General features: G+C 33.4%; 1 protein-coding gene across 4 annotated transcripts in view; it reads right to left on the minus strand.

Moving 5' to 3' along the window:
• Alh (coiled coil domain containing protein Alhambra) overlaps nucleotides 1-22,999 on the minus strand; it is a 132,190-nt gene that overhangs the window by 42,020 nt on the left and 67,171 nt on the right. For all 4 annotated transcript variants that reach the window (XM_085940919.1, XM_085940915.1, XM_085940922.1 and 1 more), the window contains 6 exons: nucleotides 21,848-22,035; nucleotides 20,648-20,744; nucleotides 17,619-17,753; nucleotides 17,121-17,263; nucleotides 15,736-15,905; nucleotides 3,693-3,818 (listed from right to left, as the gene is read on the minus strand). In XM_085940919.1, the coding sequence (XP_085797045.1) occupies nucleotides 3,693-3,818; nucleotides 15,736-15,905; nucleotides 17,121-17,263; nucleotides 17,619-17,753; nucleotides 20,648-20,744; nucleotides 21,848-22,035 (859 nt within the window). The remainder of the gene's footprint in view (nucleotides 1-3,692; nucleotides 3,819-15,735; nucleotides 15,906-17,120; nucleotides 17,264-17,618; nucleotides 17,754-20,647; nucleotides 20,745-21,847; nucleotides 22,036-22,999) is intronic.

A 22,999-nucleotide genomic window follows, 5' to 3' on the forward strand; every position in this document is an offset into this window, starting at 1 on the left:
ATTGCAGCACTGCAGGTCGAGTATAAATAAATCATCCTTGAGAACTACTGGCTATTTGAGAGTAATGTACTTACCACCAGTGCCTGGTTTGTACCTACCATTGACCCCGAACTGAATGGAATCGAATGACACATAGTTTATAACAAAACGGTTTATTTTTCGAATACCTATTAGGCTATTACAATTCGTAAAATATTAAATTTCAAACACTTTTTGCACTTCTAAATGCTTTATAGTCACCACAATTTTATTTTCAAGTTCATTTGTTTTTTTTTTTATTATATTACTTCAATAACCTGTGGGTCTATTCTATACTTATCGAACACTAAAGTGATAAATAGTATCAAACTTAGGGTAGGTTTGTATCAAAATATTAGCACTTATTGTAACAATTACACGAAGTTGGTTTTTATTGTTGCAATAAGTGCGATATTTCAACAGCAGCAAGATAGGTGCTGTTAAAATATAGCACTTATTGCAACAATAAAAACCAACTTCGTGTAATTGTTACAATAAGTGCTAACATTTTGATACAAACCTACCCTAAGTATGATAATATTTATTACTTTATCACTTTAGCGGTCGATAAGTATAGAATAGACCCACTGGTACTAGAATAGGTAATCTCTTATTTTATTATAATGACATGATAGTAAGTAACTCGAGTTATTTTCGACTATAAATATAAGAAGAATTCTCCATAAAAAAAAATAGTAGTCATGAATCAAACCCTTTTGAATAGTGTTACGAAAAAAATAATTCTCAAGTGTCTGTCTCACACCAGCAGACGATGATTTGCCGCGCAGTGTATAAAAATTCAGTAGCGCGGGACCTGGTGTAGCGTAATACGACAATTTCCGCATTTATGCGGGAACGGGCATCTGATTGTTCGTGTCTTTTCTTTATAAATGGCTGATAACTAGGGTAAATAAATAATTTTTGTCTGTTTCACCTAATTCTATAACCAGAAAATAGTATTTAAAAATGTTAATCAATGATAAACAAAGAGACATATTGAATCGCGGACTCCTAGGTATATTTAAATGACACCTTGTTCAAATTATTTTCCGAAACTATTTACTCGCGGATAATATAATAGCAGATAGGCGAATGAATGCAATCTCCAAAAGCATTCCTTTTGTAAAAATATTTTGTAAATTCACTTTGATCAATGTAAATTTCGAATATTCTATTTAACAGTTTACGCACCAAATAGTTTTTCAATCATTAAAAAACAATATAACTTATTATATCGCAAACTCGTATCGTTACAAACACGTCAGTCAAATGTCTTCGACGCACATGCACTAAGAAGCGATAAGACACTATATACGCGGCAAATTTGAATTGGCCCGATGACTGATATTTTTTTATTCAAGACACGCTCCCGAAAAATATTTATTTAAATTAGATAGAACAAAAGTTTAGGCTATCCATTGACAGATGTCAAGAGAAGGATGATTTCTGAATAAATTAAATCAATGTTCGAATTATTCGCGCCTGGCCGAAAGGAGTACTAGGCAAACGAAAATCGAAATGACTTTAGTCAGCTGACGCGCGGATGACTCGCGCGTATAGGCTGACTAAAGTCAGTTGCCGCGTTAGAAAGGTTAAGTACTGTGAAAAATTTTATAATTTACGACTTGTTATAACATAACTTATTTATAACAAATACAGTTCAAGTTCAAGGGCAGTGCCGTGACATTATATTTAACTGCCGTATTGACATGTTTATCTATTTAAAAAATATTATGAATATAGTCATCACTTGTTTTCATCTACCTTGACCTAATTTTTACGTTTTCGTGGAATTGGCACATGGGGTCAATTATATATTGTATAATAGGCAGCGAAACTGTTAAAAGGAAAACTTTTTTTTTCATTATGTACATTCATTACATTAGTGAGTCTATATTTTGTGACTGGGAAGAAATATTTTCAGTAATATACAGAAGGGCCATGCCGGTCACCGCGTATCGAAAAATTCATTGCGCTGTAGAACAACTCTAAGGTAGGTCTTCTTTGCCGGTCACCGGTGACCCCCATGGCGATCAACGTGTTAATATTTATGCTTGACTCAAATTGAAATCTCCCGAAATGTGAAAAAATCCAAGTGGCCTGCCTTTTTGCATCATCGAATTCTGGCGTCCTGGGAGGCCCCCGAATACCATCCACAGAGTGTAGAGGTATTAAATAAAAAGAGGGGCAAGTAATCGGCTTTCTCATACAACTGAATGAAGCAGGCCAACAATAGCCCGAAAGCACGAGAAATAGCGACACGATAAAAAAAAATCAGGGCATCACGGAGGATTTACTTTGGCCATTATAACGTACCTATATAATATAATGTTAAAGTGGAAATTTTGCAGCAACCAGCCTACCTCATCATACTTTTTCACCATACCAGCCTGCTTCACCATACTTTCATATAACCTGCCACCCCTAGGTATATACGGTGGAGCAACAGGATATTGGGATCCCATGACATTGTCCCAAGTGGTGGAATGAATGTTTAATAACTAATTCTCAAAAATAATGTTTACGTACCTCCAAAAACATCAGTGGTATTGTAAAATTCAAATCTTGATAGGTAGAAAGTTTCATAATACATTGGGTTTATGATATTAAAAAATGCATTCAAAACATAGACCATGGGAATTTGCAGTTTATCACCCTTTTTGTAGATTTTTGAGGGAGAGGTTATACTAATAACGAGACCATCAAGGAGGTGGATGTTGAAGGAGGGAAACATTCTGACATCATTGTGAACACATTTTATTAACTTTATTCTTATGAGAAGTAAACTAAGGTAAATCCAAATTTCTCACGTAACAATGCCTTCAATAAGAGAGAAAAAATGGTAAAATGACTTTTCTCTTTAGTATTTCAAGATGATGCGGAGAAAAACTCATCGGAGGTAAACAGTAAGTTCATTAAAAAACTAAAAAAATTATTAGAAAGAACATAACGCGACGTCTTATGTAGGCGAAGTCGATGCGAACGCGACGCGGTTTTAAGTGATATAAATGATAAATACGATGAGAAGCGGCAACGTTATCCAACGTGGCTTGTCACCAGTCAGCATCGCATATTCATCATGGGCGATGAATGATGCGAGGGTTTTTTATTTGAAAACTCATATTATAAATACAAAATTTTACAGAAATAGAAGTGGAACTGATATTATTATATATTTAGAAAGATACGTTCAGTGCTTTGGTTAGCCGGTAGACTATAAGAATACTGAACTGTTTATCATCTGTCATCGACGCACTTGTCCTGCGCCGATACGTCATTGTCATGGCGGCACTCGAGTTAGCTGGCATTTTTTCTATGAAGCAATCTTGTTCATGATTTCTTATCAGATTTAGGCGACAAATGTTTATTTTTAGAGTCCCATAAAAATTAGGTTCCGTCATAATCATTTTTGAACTTGACACCGATTTTTTACGATTATACCGACTGACATTTATTACGATTTATTGATGCTTGAAATCAGAACGCGCACTGTTGTATTAAGCCGGGATTCGTAAAGCTTTGAAAGGGTATTCATTTTATGGGTCAACCGTTCATCAAGGAGTAAAAGTGTTGGCCACTGCTAACATATTATAATATAGATAATACCATTGTAAAGTATTGCTCATTACTTCATCAACTTTGGCAACCAATACATAATTGAATTATGTACTAACTTGGGGGAGAAACATGTGGTGATTCTACGAAGGCTGGTGGATCCTGTTGGGAGGTAGATGGCATCGGTTGTGACGGTAAGGTCCGCTTTGGAGTACCCATGTGGCTTGAAGTAGGCACATTGGATGCTGAAATATAAATGTAAACACTGTCATTATAACTATTCATCACATTGGATACATTGTAAATAACTATGTGATAGTGCTGTGCACTAAACAACCTGGATATCTTCCTAATACACTATTCAGACTGGCAAAAGACAGAGGACAGTAGGTTCTCATAAGATAGTCAAAGTTACTTCTATAATTTATTTATTTACCGTTAATCCTCGAACAAAGTTAACTACATGCGACAATATTTATTTTTTTATCAGGGCTCACATGCCTCTGCAAAGGTAAAAAAATGGACAATTTAGGCTATCTTCACAAGCCTAGTCACAGAACAATTTAATATGATTGAAAAGCGAGCCACCATAGCCACCTTGGCCTTGAAGTCATTTTTGGTTTATTATTTAATGACTTTCAGGTCATAAAACGCCTGAAATACAAAGCCTGCGGAGTATCCTGAAAATTACCAATATTTAATGCGCGTTTCGTTTATATGACAAACATTAATGAATATTATGATACGAGGTGTAGCTGTTTAAAATAACATATTATGTTCAAGTTTATCCCTTATTTCTCCACACTCAAGAATTATATGAGGCGTCTAATTCCAAAAAGCGATAAGTCCACATTTGGTCAAAATCGAGAAAAAAATACGCACGTGTTCTTTGTGTAATTTTACACAATATGTATTAATTCCAAAACGTGACAAAACCCTACAAATAAATATTTTAATTTATTACAAAAAGCACTAAGTCCGTGTTTCATATTATTTTAAAGCTAGGTTGATTTCGCGCATGTTTAAGTCAACCAATAAGGGAACGTTCAATATTGAAAATGGCATCTCCCATGCTGCATCCGGTAAATTCATAACAGTGCCACGGAAATATGTGCTTTATGCAGGAAAAATTTAAAAGTGAGGTACAACTAGCGCTACGTCCAATTTTATTTTGCCTATATTAATTACATTTAAGAGTTTATCGGCTGAAACAAATTGCCATTTGGTCCTAATTTTGACATAGAATACAATGAAAAAAATAAACTCACGTTAAAACAAATAATTAAAGCTTGAAACATAAAAACGTTGTTTCCCGCAAATATCGAATCGTGGACATGTCGCTTTTTGTAATTGGACGCCTCATATATACCCTCTTACAACCTCAACTAGAAGTTAACCCACTTATCTTATATTGTGTTCCTTGTTCTGAACAATCTGTAAATTTTGTGGTGTATATTATATCATTACTATTGCCTATCTTTTCTAGCTGTAGAAATCAATATTTCATGATCATATCACATTGAGAATAAAACAATATTTTGGTACATCTTTAATGTTCATGATTATGTAGCATCTTTTAAAATTATTCTTTTGTTAAAACCTTCATTAATCGCAATCGACACTTTGGCAAGAACGGTTTTGTTTTCATGTGTTATCGCTTAAAAATTAATAACCATGTAGACTAATTTATTAATGAACTAGTTTGTAAATTATCTTATCAATATAAATCAACATGATTATAGATATTTAAAATTATTGCTTAATTTATTTAAGTACTTATAATTTCGAGACACATGTATTTTGAGATCATTGTGCATGCTATTTAACAGACCCTGTTCATGCAATATTTTCGAATGCGATTTTACGCCAGATGGCGTGCAAAACGTATAATTGCGTTCATCCAGATGTTGTACATAAGCCTCTCGCCGAACCCGAACACCTAATGCCCCTCTACCATAAGTTTAGCAAACCGTTTGCTAAATTCGGCAGAGTCGATTTTTGACAGATTGCAACTGACAGCCCGCGTTTGTTGATAATTGTCATAGGTACTTGTTTTCTTCCATATTTCATTATGATTCAGTGAATTATTTTGATTATTGTCTAATGGTATTATCTATTTTACAATTGATCCTATAATTGGTGCTTCATTTTATTCAATCATGAATGCTTTATTTATAGGTACTAAACTTTGCTTTCGTAGATGAAGCTAATCTACAATGCCGCAAATTTCGTAAAAGCGGTGACACTTTGGAATTTAAGAGTCTCGTTAGTAAATACACATCAGACGCAGATTCATGAAAATCGAAAAATAAAAGAAATAATATGAAAGTATGTAATAGCGAGTTCAAAATATAGGGACTACTAGGGATATCTAGCGGCAAAATGTGAAAATTTATCGTTTATTTGACAGTTAACCCTCCTCCCGCTAACGGCATCTAGAAATGCCCATGATAGTTAAACCGTTCACCGCTAAGGGCATCCAGAAGTGCCCATAAGTTTCTACCTCCGTATTTTCGTAATTCGGCGAGTAATACAGTCGAAATTTGTTTGAAAAACTAGCTGGGTTATTCCTTTACTGACATCTGTGACTTTTTTTCAATAAGACTTTTTAGATAATTCGAAATTAAGCAAAGACACATACCCTGTCGATATTGGAGTAAAACAGATTTCCAATGATTGGTTTCAAAATTTACCGCTAGTTGCTTTGCGCAATTTGCGCCGGCGCGAATTGATGTTAATGATCTCATACATGAAATCGGCTAGTGCGGTGATAATTTTCAACAGTCGATTGCTTTCGTGTTGTGATTGATACATTTCAAAGTTTTTTACGGTTTTCTATAAAATTATTATTGATGCGCCATTCTGTTAATAATTAATTATGTGCGTTAATTCTTTAAATGAAAAGTGATTTTATGAATTAAATCAGTGGTTGTAAAGTGAAAACGAAATTATTAACACATAAATAATTTAAAATTCCTATAATAAATCTTTTGTACTGTATGGAAATACATACGAAAAATTGAGAATAAGTAAAAAATAATCTGTAAAATATTTAAATTTAAATTAAAAAATGTAGAATAGATTTTCAAAATTCACGGCCACTCATTTTTATTTCAAGGAAAGTGATGATTAAAATTCTTCTCATTTTAGTCGAATAAAGAACTAAGATTAAAATTTAATATTATTGTGTAGTGAATTAAAACTTTAAATTTCCTCAAAACTGTTAAGTTATAATAGCATATTTAGTGTTTAAATAAAAATGTCTATCCCTGATGTTGAATGTTTGGATTCGGACTATGAGATGGAAAGTGATAATGAAGAAGCTGCGCTAGTAGAACATCCCGACGATGTTGACGAGCCTTCCAATATAGGCAGTGATGAAGGAGTGGCTGAACCGTCTACCAGTGCAGCACCAGACAGTTTACTCCAATCGTGGACTGCGGGTCCCTTCGTGCCGATCACATACGATTTTGATAGTTTCAACTCAGGCGTTAACCCTAGTGTACAGCTCAATGAAAATTCCACAGAAATGGAATTTTTTCGTCATTTTCTTAACAAAACAATAATGAATACCATAGTTAACCATACAAATAATTACCACAACCATATGCTCAACACACAAGCCCACACTCCGAATGCAAGGATCCATGCCTGGTATGATACATGCCCAGAAGAGATGTATGTTTTTTATGCTGTATCAATGTTGATGACAAGAAATCGCCATCTCACAATTGAAGAACATTGGAGTGCTGATCCATTATTAAATTCTAAAATATTTGGCCAAACTATGATAAGAGATCGGTATGAGTTGATTCTACAAATGCTACATTACTCTGATACCCAAATCCCTACTGGAGATCGTCTTTATAAAGTGCGCTCACTTCTTGACCACTGCAGAAAAATATTCAAAGAAACAATGCTACCAAACGAAAATCTCTGCATCGACGAAAGTATCATTGTTTTTAAAGGGAGATTAATATTCAAACAATTTATACCGTCAAAAAGACATAGGTTTGGAATCAAATTATTTGTGATTTGTGATGTGGAAACCGGTTATATTTTAGACTTTATTATTTATTGTGGTGTAGAAACCGAAATAAGTGATAGTGAACTTTTGGGAATATCTGGGGCTGTTGTCACCACTTTGATGAAGGATTATTTTGGTAAAGGGCATAAACTATTTTGTGATAATTGGTACAGCAGCCCAGAATTATTTCAGTTTCTACATAAAAAAAAGACAAATGCTTGCGGCACGGTACGTAAAACACGAAAGTCAATGCCAAAATTTGATAAACTGAAGAAAGGACAAGTAAAATCTCTTAACCGTGGCCCATTGCTCGTGTTAAAATGGCATGATAGGCGGGAAGTGCATATGATCAGTACCATGCACGATGACTCCATGGTACCGACAGATAAAATTAATAGGGCCACAGGACAACCCATTATAAAACCACAATGCGTTGTGGATTATAATAAAAATATGGGCACGGTAGACAAAGCTGACATGATGTTGAGCAGCCTCTCGTGTATGCGAAAGAGTCTTAAGTGGTATAAAAAGGTTGGATTCCACATCATAGATTTATTTTTATTAAATAGTAGCATACTTTACAAAGTTATCACCGGTAAAAAAATTAGTTTAGCTGAATTTCAATTAAACGTAATCCGGCAATTAATCGAAACATATGGCAGTGCCTCAAGACCATCGACATCACAAACTACTCGTGTAGTTAATAACCCAAAAAGAATTTTAAAAACAGAACTCCTAAGACATTTACCCCGTAAAATTCCTCCAACAGTAAATAAAACAAAACCATATCGAAGATGTCGTGTGTGTATTGCTTCAACTACTAAAGATAAAAAAAGAAAAATGACGAACATTATGTGTGAAGCATGTGATGTCGCTTTATGCTCTGTGCCCTGTTTTTATGACTACCATGACAAAATCAATTTTTGAAATATAGTTAAGCCATAAAAATTAATTAGGTGTGACTGAAATATGAGACCAAGTTGTAAGGAAATAATATAACAATAACGATTGTGTGCGTTCTGTGTTGGTGTTAAAAAACGTGTGAACATTAATCATCGGCGCAAGTGTCTACCACTTATCCGGTATCATAGAGGCCACTTCACTCTGCGGTATGTACTCCAAGCGTGCTTTATTATGTATGACAGAATTTCTTAAAGCTCTGTTGCTTAATTTACGATCTTTTTGTTTATTTTCACATGCTGTAAAATTAAAAGGAATGTTTTATTATAGCTAGAGCCACTCAGTGGATTTTTAGGTACATTTTTAATGACGTTTCGGTATGATTTATGAATCGTAAAAATCGCAGCGCGCTCCGAACAAGTACATGAGCGAAATTATGTCGCGATAAAAAGGTTAAGTGCCCACAGACATCAAAAACAGACCATAGAGAAAATATATTTTTCTGTTTTAATATAAGAAATACTTTCAAATAGACGCGCATGTACAAACACCGTTATTTGAATGGAGCATTAACCCGATCGGCGCGTAAAGTTTCCATACAAAAGATGTACTGTCCGCGGTCTGTTTTTCGAAATGTTATTCTTCGCTGTATTATAATTAGACTCCGGCCAGCCGGAGTTCTTTTTTTTTGGGGACGGACTCTAATATTACAACATTTTTTAATTAAAAAATGCGTTAATAATTTATGGAACCTATGTTTTTCAGAAAAATAAGGTGTACGATGTAGTAGGTACATTGAATTATTATGAAATAAATATTATTGTTATAGTATCTTTATGAATACCGAGGAATTTTCATTATGTAGAAGCGATGGTATTAGTATAGCTTAGTACCTACTTATTTAGACAAATTATTGAAGAATACAGTCACAGTAGTTCATTAACTATTTAATGTGATCTATGGCGGACAAAAAAATAACAAGTATGTGAGAACTTCCAGAGATCATCGCATCCGAACTGAATGTGTGAATTCAAATGGCAGTGATTTTACTTGTGCATGCGATGCCATCATCGCACTCGATTCTACATTTTGTGCACTGTACTATGTATTTTGGCTGAAATATCACAATAGATTTTGATAAAACACTAAGTAATTTTGCAAACCAAATTACTATTATTTAATATGATGCTATTTGCATGGAGGATGTTTTGGCCCTTGGGTAAATCTACAATCTACCTCGAACAACTCTGCATGTTTTACTCCAAGAATCAAAACTCTTCGTCATCATAATGCGTGGACAGTATGTCAAACCTACAGACTATTCATATGAATTTATTCAACAAAATTTCCCATTGCGGTAGCTAATAATATTTATAATAATATGTTAACATATTTAAAATAAATGTATCATATGAAAATATATAATAGCTGTGGAGGGATGTATCTCTTAAATTTTAGCTTAGCTGAATATATTTGTGATGAATGATTTACATCGCAATTGAATATAACGCAGGTAGCTTAGTTGGCAGAGCACATTGGCGCGAATCCAGTGGGCGCAGGTTTGTATCCTGCTGGGCATCGTATTATTTTTTAATAAGATCTTTTCAGTTTTCTTTGATGTGCTTTCAAACTATGTAGCTATCTTCAATTAAAAATGTTACATTGTCAAATCTTGTGAATTATTCGTTGACTAAAAAAATAGTTAATTGGATGATTTATAATTTTCTAAAGCTCTTATTGTACATTTCGTATATTTATTTGTTGTATATTAAATATCTACTTACTTATACATAGGTGTGTAATATTATATCTTTGAATTCCTTACTTATTAACTTAAAAATAACAATAATGCATGAAATACTCATACTTATAATATATATTATATCACTTCAAGTACCTACCGATAACAAGGGCTGCGCGACTTATGAATACTCTGACTAGAGACGTATACATGTTGCTTTTTATTAGGTATTCTTATAAATTGCTTCACTTACTCTTATTTAAATAACATATCATTTGTGAACGTCGTGGATTAATAATTCTATATGTACACAATATCCTTTAAATAAAAAGGGAGTTAAGTAAAACATTGTCTTTATGGAGCTTTCTATATTCTGTTACGCCACTGAATTGTCTTAAACAACTGGTTTAAGAACAATACGCATACATAAAATAATGATAGTTAGATGGATACAATTTTCAGTCCTAATTTGAAAACATATATCTCTACGAAGTGCAAGTTATACCCACCTATTAACGTACCATTCTTTACGAGGAATAATTATTATTTAGTCATTCGCCCAACCCACTAACTTCATTCAGTAGATCGAGTAGGTACACGCTGAAAAAACAATATGCATTATTTTTCCCATCTGCCGGATTGAACCCGCAACCCACAGTTTCATAGATGGCTACGCTACATCAGCCGCCGTGTGTACAAAATCTTGTATTTCGATAAAAAATATATACTATATTGGTGTATACCACAGCTGATGATGATAAATAATATTGTATTGAAAATAATTCATTTTAAAGTTGTTCACTTCCTTCATTTATGAAGCGATCACAAGCAATTCAAAATTTGTCATCGATAGAGAACCTTTTTTGACACCTACAGTTGATGAATTTTAAACATAGCAAATTTTTCAGTGATAAAGTTACCCCATCTCATAACGTACTTATCTATATAAATCAGTCATTTAATAAATAAGTACAAATATCACCAACCAGTTAGTTTTTTATTAAAGTTAATTTTTATGTACGCAACAATATGCACATATATTTCGTTATTATTGTGTTATTCAATTGAAAATGTCTGTTACGATAAAATATGTTGTAAGTATATCAAAATTACAAAAGTTGAAAAAAAATTAAAACTTTCATATTAAGTGTTTATTAAAGTAATTTGTGTCTAGGTACCTGTCGTTTTATATCATGAATAGTTTTTTTTACTCTTTATGTGCATTTAAATCAAATAATAATACCTAAATACATGAATAAATGGGCGTGTCTGGAAATTTGTAGGTACATACACAGTTCGCCGTATCCGAAATATTGTATGGGTAATAATATATGGTCGTATATTAAAGACTGTTCAACCTCTTTAGGTCGTATAGTACTGAGATAAAATTCATGTCCAAATAAAAAACGGTTCTTGTCGGTTTACAGGAAGCCAGTGGCAAACAAATTTTGGAAATAGCCGATTACTGGATAATTTTTTGTTAGGTTAGTAGTAATTTCATTATTGAATTTATGAATTTTGCCACAATCGGCTATGATAATTGAATTAATATTCATATTGAATCTAATAAAATTGGATACCTTATCTTATAGTATACGGTCATCTCTTTCCGATAGAAAACTCAGCGCAAACTGTGCCACGGTGAAATGCATTACGTACAATTTACATGTAACCTTAAATGGGACGGGCGGTGACTTTTTTTTAAATTAACGGTAACCTACATTTTATCTACTTAAGGTTTTATAACTAATTTAATCACGGTAAGTAGTAAAATGTGTGACATTGCGGATTACTAGCTCTGTAATATTCTAAATCTAAATCTATTAACGTAATATTTATTATGAACATAAGTGCAAAACCTTTAGAAGAATGCAATTACGGCTGACGCAATACACAATATATAATAACATAATATATTATAATTACTTATATAATAATTATTCAAACGAATATTTCCAGAAAACCTATTGTTTTGATACTATACACATACTTGGTAATGGTATCAATATGATACTTTTAGAATATTTCAAGGTCCACGCACAAAAACTTTCAATATTTGTAGGTATCAATTAATTGGTATTTGTATGCATAGTAGTTGTACGAACCTACGAAAAAGTTCTTAGAAATATGATTATTAAAACATGTATTTTTATACGCATTGTATAAAATGGTTCACTATTGCTTACAATAAATTTGCTGCGATAAAAAGAACAATAAAAGCGGTAACTCGAGAATCTTAATTGGTTCATATTATTATTAATTGTTTGCAATACGCCCTCAGCTAAAATTATTTTCGCAAGATAATTATGATAAGTACCTTCGCACCTGAGCTGGCAGAAAAAACAACTGACAAATTGTAGAAATCCATACTAAGAATCATTTGGGCAAAAGTCTCCTTAGGATATTGGATTCGTCCACCATTTTAATGTGTTTTTTTATGGGTTGATGGTTAAAAACGTGAGCTGGCCGGTGTTTAATTATAATAAATACGGCAGTTAAAAATTGTGGCTACAACTGTTATCATGCCTAGATACATAAGGATCCAAGTGCCACACTAAAACACATAATGAAGTGTTGAATTTAGCTGTGTTTACTTTAACAAAACTACTGTATTGCTTTGTTCCGATAAACTCTGTTGCCATTTTCGATGACATACCACTCGACTTCAAAACAAGTGCGCCGATGAAGACAATTAATCACTGACTAATTTTATTTTACTCTTGTTAAAAACACTTAAAAATGCCATAAAAATTATTGAAAATAATAGCTTTTATTCGTGACTTATGAATTATTGTTAATTAGTGTAAGTTTTATTGATGACAAATCCATTAAAATTGGATGTTAGTCCCCAGTTTTATTTCGTGGCATAGACTGTGTCAGCATTTTACATGTTTTATGGGCCATTCTAATTTAAGCGTTAAAGGTGAGTCCACACTGGTTGAAAATATTATAATAATTTTTTAGATTTTTTTTTTTTTAGTGAAACTTGGATTTTGTAGATTACTTTTCAGTTTTATTGAGCATTGTGTTATGTTAGTGATTGTCATTTTATGTTTTGTAAAAAAAACAATATTTATTTTTTAAATTGCGTAAATTTTTCCAAGTGCTATAAAAACTTTTTTTGGGTAAGGTTTTAAAAATTTACAAGCATTAAATTGTACGCGAAGATAATATGTAATATAGTTGAAAAGTCTATATTCCATGATTTATATTTTATATTATATTGTATACCCGAGTGTGTTTTTTTATCAAAAATTTATACGTTTTATATATTCCTTCATAGTAATTCGTAATTTATTGGTAAAACTTGCAATCCTCTAAAATATAATAATATATATTTTTTCATTCCGTGTGGACGCATCTTTACTAAATATTTACGACTTTCAATAATGAGCTCGATTTATGACTTTGAAACAATTGGTGAGACACATGAGTAATAAATGACATAATCCAGAACACAAGTTCAAGTACATTTTAAGAAATATTACGACAAATTTCTTTTCGTTTTTTGGTTGTCTTTTTCGTATTCCCCCGCACATGATGTTAAAATCGCGGTGAATTCAACTTTACACGGTAAATACTCGGCGCACACTCAACTCGAATGAAATATATTTTGTATACCTACTGCGCAGCCGCGAAAAATACCGCGTAGATTTGAACTGATGCAATCGTACCGGCGAATCTCAATAGATCGAGGGGGTTCGAAAAATCGATGTTTATGAAATTAAAACAACATATTTTTGACAAAGTTATTGATATGGCGATATGAACACGAATCAGAGCATCTTTCAATACAAAAATCAATACTATGCGTGAAGTATTTCCTACTTTACCGACATTTCAATTTTCGATATCAACAGTTGCGACATCCGCCCAGTATCAGAGCTTATGTAAAAAACAACATATGTCCCATCCACGGCGATCGGGTTAAGGAACACGGCGGCATCCGAATATACAAATTCACAGGCAAGTGGGTGAACACTCGAAAAGTTTTATTACGGCAATAAACGGTTCCGGCGTAAGGTGAGACCGTCATAAACGGTTCGTTTTGACCTATTTCCATTGACGGCCTGTAATAATCAATATTTACTTTTCATAATATTTTTGGTCTATGCCATCATTGTGTGAGGTAGCGGTGGATATCTACTTCACACGGTGACTATGCAATGGACACCACCTGATACTGGGCCAAGCGGCAATTCAGTCCGAAAAGAAGATGGGTGTATATAGAACGCACCGTCAGGCTTCCCTAAAAGAAAAACCTACGTCCTCGTAAACCTGATGGTACTGATGAAGACTCATCCATGATATATCGGTCTTCTTTTACGGACTCCGATCTCCCAGTCATGACATAGCCAGCCACACAAGAATGCATTACTTTCCCACCAGATGAGACAGGCGAAAATGCATAACCAACAACACATTTCAATATTAATACTGTAGCTGCAGAATAATAAGCGATCAAATATCTATTATATCAAATTGCTCTGCAGTAATATATTCCCAGCGAATCCATTTCCAGCAAACAATCTTAGCTAAATCAGCAAGTTGTTTGGCGACATTAAATACGGTATATTATTACATATCACAGCACATTATAAATCATTACGGTGTATTCGCCGAATAATCATTTTTCATGGTTTCATATTTTCGTACAACTGTAATAACAAATAATATTTCATTTCGCTACTCGATTTAAAACGCTGATTCTATAATTAGTCCAATATGATTATGTAACAGAATTTAATGTTAATGTATTACTTTTTAGTGTATAAATAAAGAAGAATAATTTGTCTAAATGTCACTCGAATCCAAGTACTTAGCTCGGCACTATCATGTATAATATACTATTGTACCGATACGCTGCTAATAAATCTCACCCTGCTACATCGTAGACTTCATTATCGTCATCCTCAATCTACACAACGAACACCACACTAGTGACCCAACAATACTATCGACCGATGGTACTTGATGGAATTTGAATTTAAATTCTAATGGATTTAAGTTTTGTAGTATATATTCCATTTGACTCGTTTTTTGCGACCCGGGTTTCGCCTTTCGGCATTTTCAGGCACCAGTGCTCAAATTGAATAGTACAAAACTTAAATACATTAGAACACATTTGAAGGTCTACGCCTTTTAAAAGCCAAACACCTTGTAGCCTCCAGAATCATGACCATAGAAAACCTGAGCCTTCGGATGGCTCTTTATCAGAAACGATTGCAGCCTCGCGTGCAAACATTGAAACCCCCCAAAGGTTGACTTCAATTTTATTTCAAGTTTTACTGTTTTTTTGACATATTTTGTATTTCATAATCCTCAACAGGTTTTTACTGGATTTTGAATGGCGACATATATAAATTCCATTCTATATAACCCAATAAGCCCACTTATTTACATAAGTTTGACTATGCATAAGTATGTAATGTTTTTTGCCCTCTAGCAGAGATGACATAATAATGAAGTATTGAGTAATATTGTAAAGACTAACGTGGGCCGGTAGAAGTGCTGGGAGCTGATGTATGGGCCGCAGCCATCGCAGTCATAGCGGCTCTCTTTTTATTGCGTGCAACATTGGTTCTCGCAGCGCCTAACTCTTCCTCCATTGTAGACGGTTTTGTTCCACTGGTGCTACTGCCACAAAGGTCGATTGTTTCCACTCTGCGACAACAAAAAAAAACATGATTTTTTAACTACCAATATTTGAAAAATGTATAAAGTGTCAAATTTGTCTTATAAAACCGTTTATCCCATATTTCTCGACACTTGAGAATCATACTTTCTTACAACCAAACCCAAAAGGTAACGTACTTCCCATTATTCATGTGTTCCCTGAAACAGTTCCTTTTTGTCATTGGCGAGAAGCAACGGCCAATTTCGCTTGTTCTTGGGAAACCATGCACGGGAATTAGGTTACTGGTTATTTTATTTTAATAAAAAAAAAATAATACACATGAAAAAATAATTCAATTTATTACTAATAATCTAATGTAAGTGAGTTTGTTAGATCTGTATCGGATAACACCCGATTTAATATTATAATAAACGATATCACGCATAAACAACATTCTATTAGTTGTCACTACATAGGTAGCCGTTTATATTTCGGGAATTGGCAACACTGATGTTGCTAGGTGCAATTTGACTTCTGTATTTTGAAGTTTGACATTTTAACGGCAAAAGTACTCAGAACATTTCAAGAAACGGACGCTTTTTGTTTTTTTTTTAATTCATTTGAAAAATTTATCTCGACCAAAAAATGTAATTAACTCTTTCGTGATTATTTTTCACAACTTTCGACGTAGATTATTGCGGGAACAGTGCATCGCTGAACTAAGTGCTTTATATGGGGATGAAGCACCATCAAAAACTACGGTATATAGCTGGTTTAATGAATTTTATCGTGGCCGTCGTTTGCTCACAGACGAGCCGCGTGAAGGTCGTCCAAAATCGGTTGTTTCTCCAGAAAACATCGATGCTGTGCGTGAACTGATAATGCAAGATCGTCATGTGACATATCGTGAGATTGAGGCATCCCTGAGCATTAGTAACACCAGCGTGTATACGATCTTGCATGAACATGGTCAACGATTTTCTACACTAGTTTTGAACTTACCTTCTGCAAAGTGGCAAAAATGCTTTTCAAAATGGTTCAAACGCATGGAAAAGTGTATAAATTATCGTGAAGATATTTTTAAAAACAATAAAACTGTTTTCATTTATAAAAAAAATCGTTTTTATTGGTTATTCCCGAAATATAAACGGCTACCCTCGTATCAATATGTTCTATTTATAATTAGTTAATAAAATGAATGATACAATAAGGCTCATATGATCGAACATGGTGATATAAATGTAATAAAATATTATAACAACCTTGGCCGTTTTCCGGAGGGACCCATGCTTGTTGACGGTTCTGGACCGTGTTTACTTGAACTCTGGGGCTCATACGTAACCTTCAGTCCCCAGCTACTACTGGAAGTGTGTGGAGTTGTGGGGGCTTCTCCAGAAGTAGAGCTCTGAAATTTAAATTGGTTTAGCAATTATTTGTTGATTTACTATTCGATTAAGGATAATTGGATTAAAAGGAGAAAGCTTTTCTTTAACTTTGTTAACACTATTGAAACTATTAGACCAGTAGAGTAGCGAATGAACGCATATTATGTAAATCTGGTGAAATTCATTACATTATCTCTCTATATGATTCCACAATAACTATAATCTGTAAATAAAGAATAGGTCTATGCATCAAACCTCATTTTGTTCTGCATGACAGATGTCATTTTTAAATAAAAGGTGGAAAGATGGGTGTTCGTTATTAGGTTATCGTTAAAATATTTTACAGTAATTGTTTCATCTTGTTAAGATGCATACCTGATGGGCGGACAAGTTGAGTCCCTGTCCTGATTGAGGTAGTGGTACTGACACAACCAAGGATGTTGGTATCTCCGGCCTGCCTATGTCGGGCCTGGAGGCTGGACCAGGATTTGTAAATTGTTGACGCACACCCTAAAAACAATAAATAGATGATATGTAACCAATTCGATAAATATTTTTAAACTAACATTTATTTATTAAAATAATCTTTTTTCTTTTTTTGCCTTTCACTTATAATAATAATGTTTTATAAATAGAAAGTTAAACTTCTGACATTGAAATTAACTCCAGAGATATGGGTTATTGAGCACAATGATGGCAGCTGAATACAGATGATGAAGATACCAATATTCCATCATCATAGTCATATAATGACTCTGAGCTGGATATTCTGAGAAGTGAAGATGAATAATAATGCCATTTTTAAACTAAAAATAGGAATTCGCTAGACAGTGATGGCACACATGCTGAACTCTTGGAGTGGCTTGAAGAAAATGGAATCAATATTCCACTAAATATCTGTGTTACAATGAGACACGATTGGACAGAATCTGAATTCAGAAGGCCTCTACAAGAAAGTGTGGAAACTACCGCACGATCCTACTAATCTCCCTCCCACGCAACTAACATTTTGCTGTGCTTACTCGGAAGATGTATGCAGCATTATACCAGCGAAAATTCCAAAAAAATTTAAAAAATCTGAACGTACCTACGCCAGCTAATAGAGAAATGCGGGGAATTTAATATACCAGAGGTATTATGCTTCATTGATTACAATAAAGTTTTTGATTGTGTGCGATGGCAGAAGGTATACTTGAATTGATACACAAGGGCCAAAAGAATCGACCCACTCAAGCATTATTTGAACTAATGACCTCTTATATAATTGTCCTAAATTCTAAATTTAGAATTTCACTTATATGTACACACACACGAATAGAGCACATTATCAAGAAATTTGATACTTTAAAAGATATCTAATGTTAAAAATTGATTCTATGAAATTTGATAGATTCTGCGGGCCATCAAAATTACAGCGACATAAGATCCTTTGATACGTCACAAGCAAAAATTATCGAAATATGTGAATACAAACAGTTTTAACTACGCGATAAACAAAATAATAATTTTCAACATTTGCAGCATTTAAAAATATATATCGCAATTTATCTTGATCATCATTTAGCCTAGATCAATCCAATGGTGAAAGAAGGACTCTCCAAGATAATTCTATTTCTCTCAGTACTATGAATTGCACTGCTATATTGGACAATCAGTGTTTGCTGTCATGGCCCACTGTCTCTGCCAATATTTATATTGAACTTTTAACCCGGCCGCCGCGTCAGTTTCAATATGAAAGGGGCTCTCTCTGCGGTACCATTTTTCTAAATGCTATGCTTCGCTATATTATGATAAATACGGCAATTAAAAATAGCTGGTATTACTGTTATCATGCCTAGATACATAAGGTTCGAAGTGCCACACTAAAAAATAGAATCGATTGTTGAATTTAGCTGTGAATACTTGAATAAAATCGTCCATAGTCCCTTGTACTGAAAAAATACGCAGCCATGTTTGTGACGTAAAAACGCGTCATTGAGATTGTGCGCCTATGAAAAGAAATAAATCACTGACACTAATTTTATTTTAGTCATGTTAGAAACACTTAAAAATGCCGTTAAAAATATTGAAAATAATAGCTTTTATTGTGTCGCATATTATTACAAGTTTTATGGGTCGCGTAAAGTTGAGTCCACAGTGGTTGAAATATTGTAATAATTTCTTATGATATTTTTTTAGTGTAATTTGGATTTTTACTAGATTAAACTTTTCAGTTTTATTGAGCATTGTGTTATGTTAGTGATTGTCGTTTTATGTTTTATAAAAAAAAACATTTATTGCGTGAGGTTTTAAAATTTTATAAACATTAAATTGCATACAAAGATAATATGTAATATAGTTGAAAAGTCAATATTCCATGATTTACATTTTATATTATGTTGTATACCCGTGTGTTTTTTTTTATACTTACGTTTATTTATACGTTTTATATATTCCTTCATAGTAGTTCGTAATTTATTGGTAAAACTCGCAATCGTCCTAACTAAAATATAATAATATATTATATTTTTTCATTCCGTGTGGACGTATCTTTACGACATATTTACGACTTTCAATAATGAGCTCGATTTATGACTTTCAAACAATTGGGGTGACACATGACGACATGACCATGAGTAATAAAAATAAATGACATAATCCAGAACACAAGTTCAAGTACATATTTATAAATATTTCGACGACACAGGTTCGGTTTTTTGGTTGTATTTTATTCCCGCAAACATGGTGTTGTAAAGATCGCGGTGAATATTCAACTTGACACGATAAATCACTCGGCGCACACTCAACTCGAATGAAAATATTTTGTATACCTAGTGCGCAGGCGCTATAAAATACCGCGTAGATTTGAACTGATGCAATCGTACCGGCGAATCTCAATAGATCGAGAGGGTTCGAAAGATCGATGTTTATGAAATTAAAACAACATATTTTTTACAAAGTTATATAGGTGGAAGTAGGCGGATGGATCGGGCTATTTTTTAATAAAATTCTCAATGCCGCATGAAAAATATTTCTTGCGTTATCCACAGGTCAAGGTTTGCGTATCTGACTGCTATACGGTCGCCCATGTGTTACGTACTAGCTGTATCCTACTGGAATACGGTCGCCGGGAAAGGGTTAATACCGGAAAAGACTGTTTAAAATAACAAATTTTTACAGTAAAGACTATTTAAATAGACGGAATCCCTACTTCAAGTCTGTAGTTAGTGAGTTCGAAACGTGCGGGTGGTGTGCATTCACATATTTTTTCAATGTGTATTTTAATTTATGGAATAAACCTAGCCTACGTAACTACGCAACTAGCGTAACCGCCTTTTACGAAAATTGTAATTAATATTTTTTTACTATTGTAGCATGACTTTCTTAGTTAAAAAAAATATCAATCTGTAAGTATATATTTTCACCTGAGAGTGAGGAACGTTGTGAGGAATACTCTGCGGCAGGTTAGAATGCTCCACGGATGTATGCGGTATGGTCTGTGGATGTCGGTGAGGAGGGTATCTGAAACCATATTTGTTAGCAAAGAATATTATTTGGAATAAATTAACCAATGTCACAAAATGTGTAATATTTAAATTCAAAGGTCACTGGTTCCTAACCCATTAAATACCGGGCAGCATGGCGGGTACCCGGTGGGCCACGAATTTTTATAAAAAAGTAACACCTTATAAACACATCTTATTTGGAAATATATTAAAAGTATAAAGACTTGTATTTCGGTTAAGTATCTCACCATGATTCCAAAAGATGGCAGTGTATGTACAATATATTAAATTATTTCAACAATCGACAGGGGCTAGTATGATGTGTAAGTACAATGTGTATACACGCTCATTTTCTATGGCCATCCCTTGTGCGCACGCAATTGTAGAATTGTTAATGAAAACTCTATAATACAGTAAAACCTCATTAATACGAATTCCATGGGACCGAAAATTGAAAAAAATCCGAATTACGATTAGAAATATGAAATGTATGTAAATGGGGAAAAATATTTTTATTTTTTTTTTCATTTTCATTCATTTTGTTTCCGATCATGGATGTGCCTACCGAATTGAGTCATAAAATGTCAGGATTATTTTTATTACCTTCATAAAATAAGTAATTTTTGATGTTTTAAGAAAAGTCTGTCACAATTTTCAATGACTGGCTTATGAAATAGTGTACTTTATTACGATTTATTGAATATTTTTATATGCGAGGGAGTCTGAAATCATTTTGAATTACGAAATTCGAATTAAAGGTATGGTTTTGTATTAAAATAATATTCAAGGGATTTTTTTTTTCGGGAAAATTTCGAATTACGGCGAATTTAGAATTATCAGTGTTCTTACTAATGAGATTTTACTGTATATGTTTTCTCAAAAAATCAGAGAAATATCACTTCACTTCTCGTGAAAAAATTCAAATCCAGAATTGTCCACTGTGTATGAGTGATCGACTCTCTTAAATAGAGTGTAATACACAACATGGACAGGTTCATAAACTTCATCTTTCACAGCACACATTTTGATAGACAGTGATTTAACTGATCGAGTCTACCGCATTGTGACTTTGTAAAGATTACGGATTATGAATATCCATCGGATAAATGCAATACATACCCTGGGTTTCTATCAATCGCCATAGGATGCATGACAGATGTAGATGGCATGGGATTCATGGCAGGGGATGGTGCCATTCCTGGATGATAAGGGCAGGCGTACATGTGAGGGTCCATGGGGACATTCATGTAATGGTGCGGGTTGGTCTGCCTACCGGTGATAGTTGATGGTGGTAATTCTGCCTTCCCCTTCAAGAATAAATATGATTAAATGTCTAATCGTACTAAATATATCTGCAGGTACAATTAATTTATTAGCAGGAAGACTTTAGAGAATCACACAGAATTAATTTATCATTGAAAATTGTTTTATATTATTGACAAGGAACTAGTTTTATGGTAGTTTATTATTCCATGAGAAAAATTACATCATTTTATTTGGATTTGATATTCCTGGCCATTTGATCAAGAGAATAATAATTATTATATGAAAACCCATAGGTTAGTCGGTTGTCACACCATTATCAGAACTGCATATTTCGATAAAAGTGTGACAACAGATATTACAGCCATCAACTAAAAAAGTAATTTGTGAAATTGAATATTATCATTAGGATACAATGGCCATATTGAACTTAACTATAGACTGTCTATAAATCTATAATTGTCTAATTTTTAATTAAATCGTATTTATATATTTGCAAAAAATGTGAGTGATATTTGCATAGAATGTGAAGACTAATGGTACCTGACTATAATAGTGGAAGAAAAAATTAACTTCAACAAAAATATAGATAATAATATGTCTTGGTAGATACTACATAAGTTTTCAATTACTGCACATATTCGACTAAAAGATAGGTAGTACCTAGGTTAAAATCTTGCATTATAAAGACAGTGAGATATAATATTGTAAATATAATGATTCACTGCCAATTTTTCAAAAAAGCTGTTTTACATGAAATAACAAATTAAATCTCTTACGGCAGGGGTAGTAATTTTTTGTCTTAGATAGAAAAAACTAAATACAGTAAAATCCTGGATTGCGAGTGTTTTGCAGGATGAGATTTTTGTTATATAAATTATAACTTGGGAAACGAGGTTTTGGAATACGAGTAGTACTTGTATACGCTTTGTCTACTGAGTGTCATGTGATCACAACTGGACCGATGACTCTTCTCTCTCTCCCTGAGAAATCTTCAATAGAAGGCAA

Source organism: Rhyacophila brunnea, unplaced genomic scaffold (assembly GCF_057557595.1).
Source record: "Rhyacophila brunnea isolate RB1 unplaced genomic scaffold, BYU_Rbru_1.0 scaffold_1, whole genome shotgun sequence".
Classification (NCBI taxonomy): domain Eukaryota; kingdom Metazoa; phylum Arthropoda; class Insecta; order Trichoptera; family Rhyacophilidae; genus Rhyacophila; species Rhyacophila brunnea.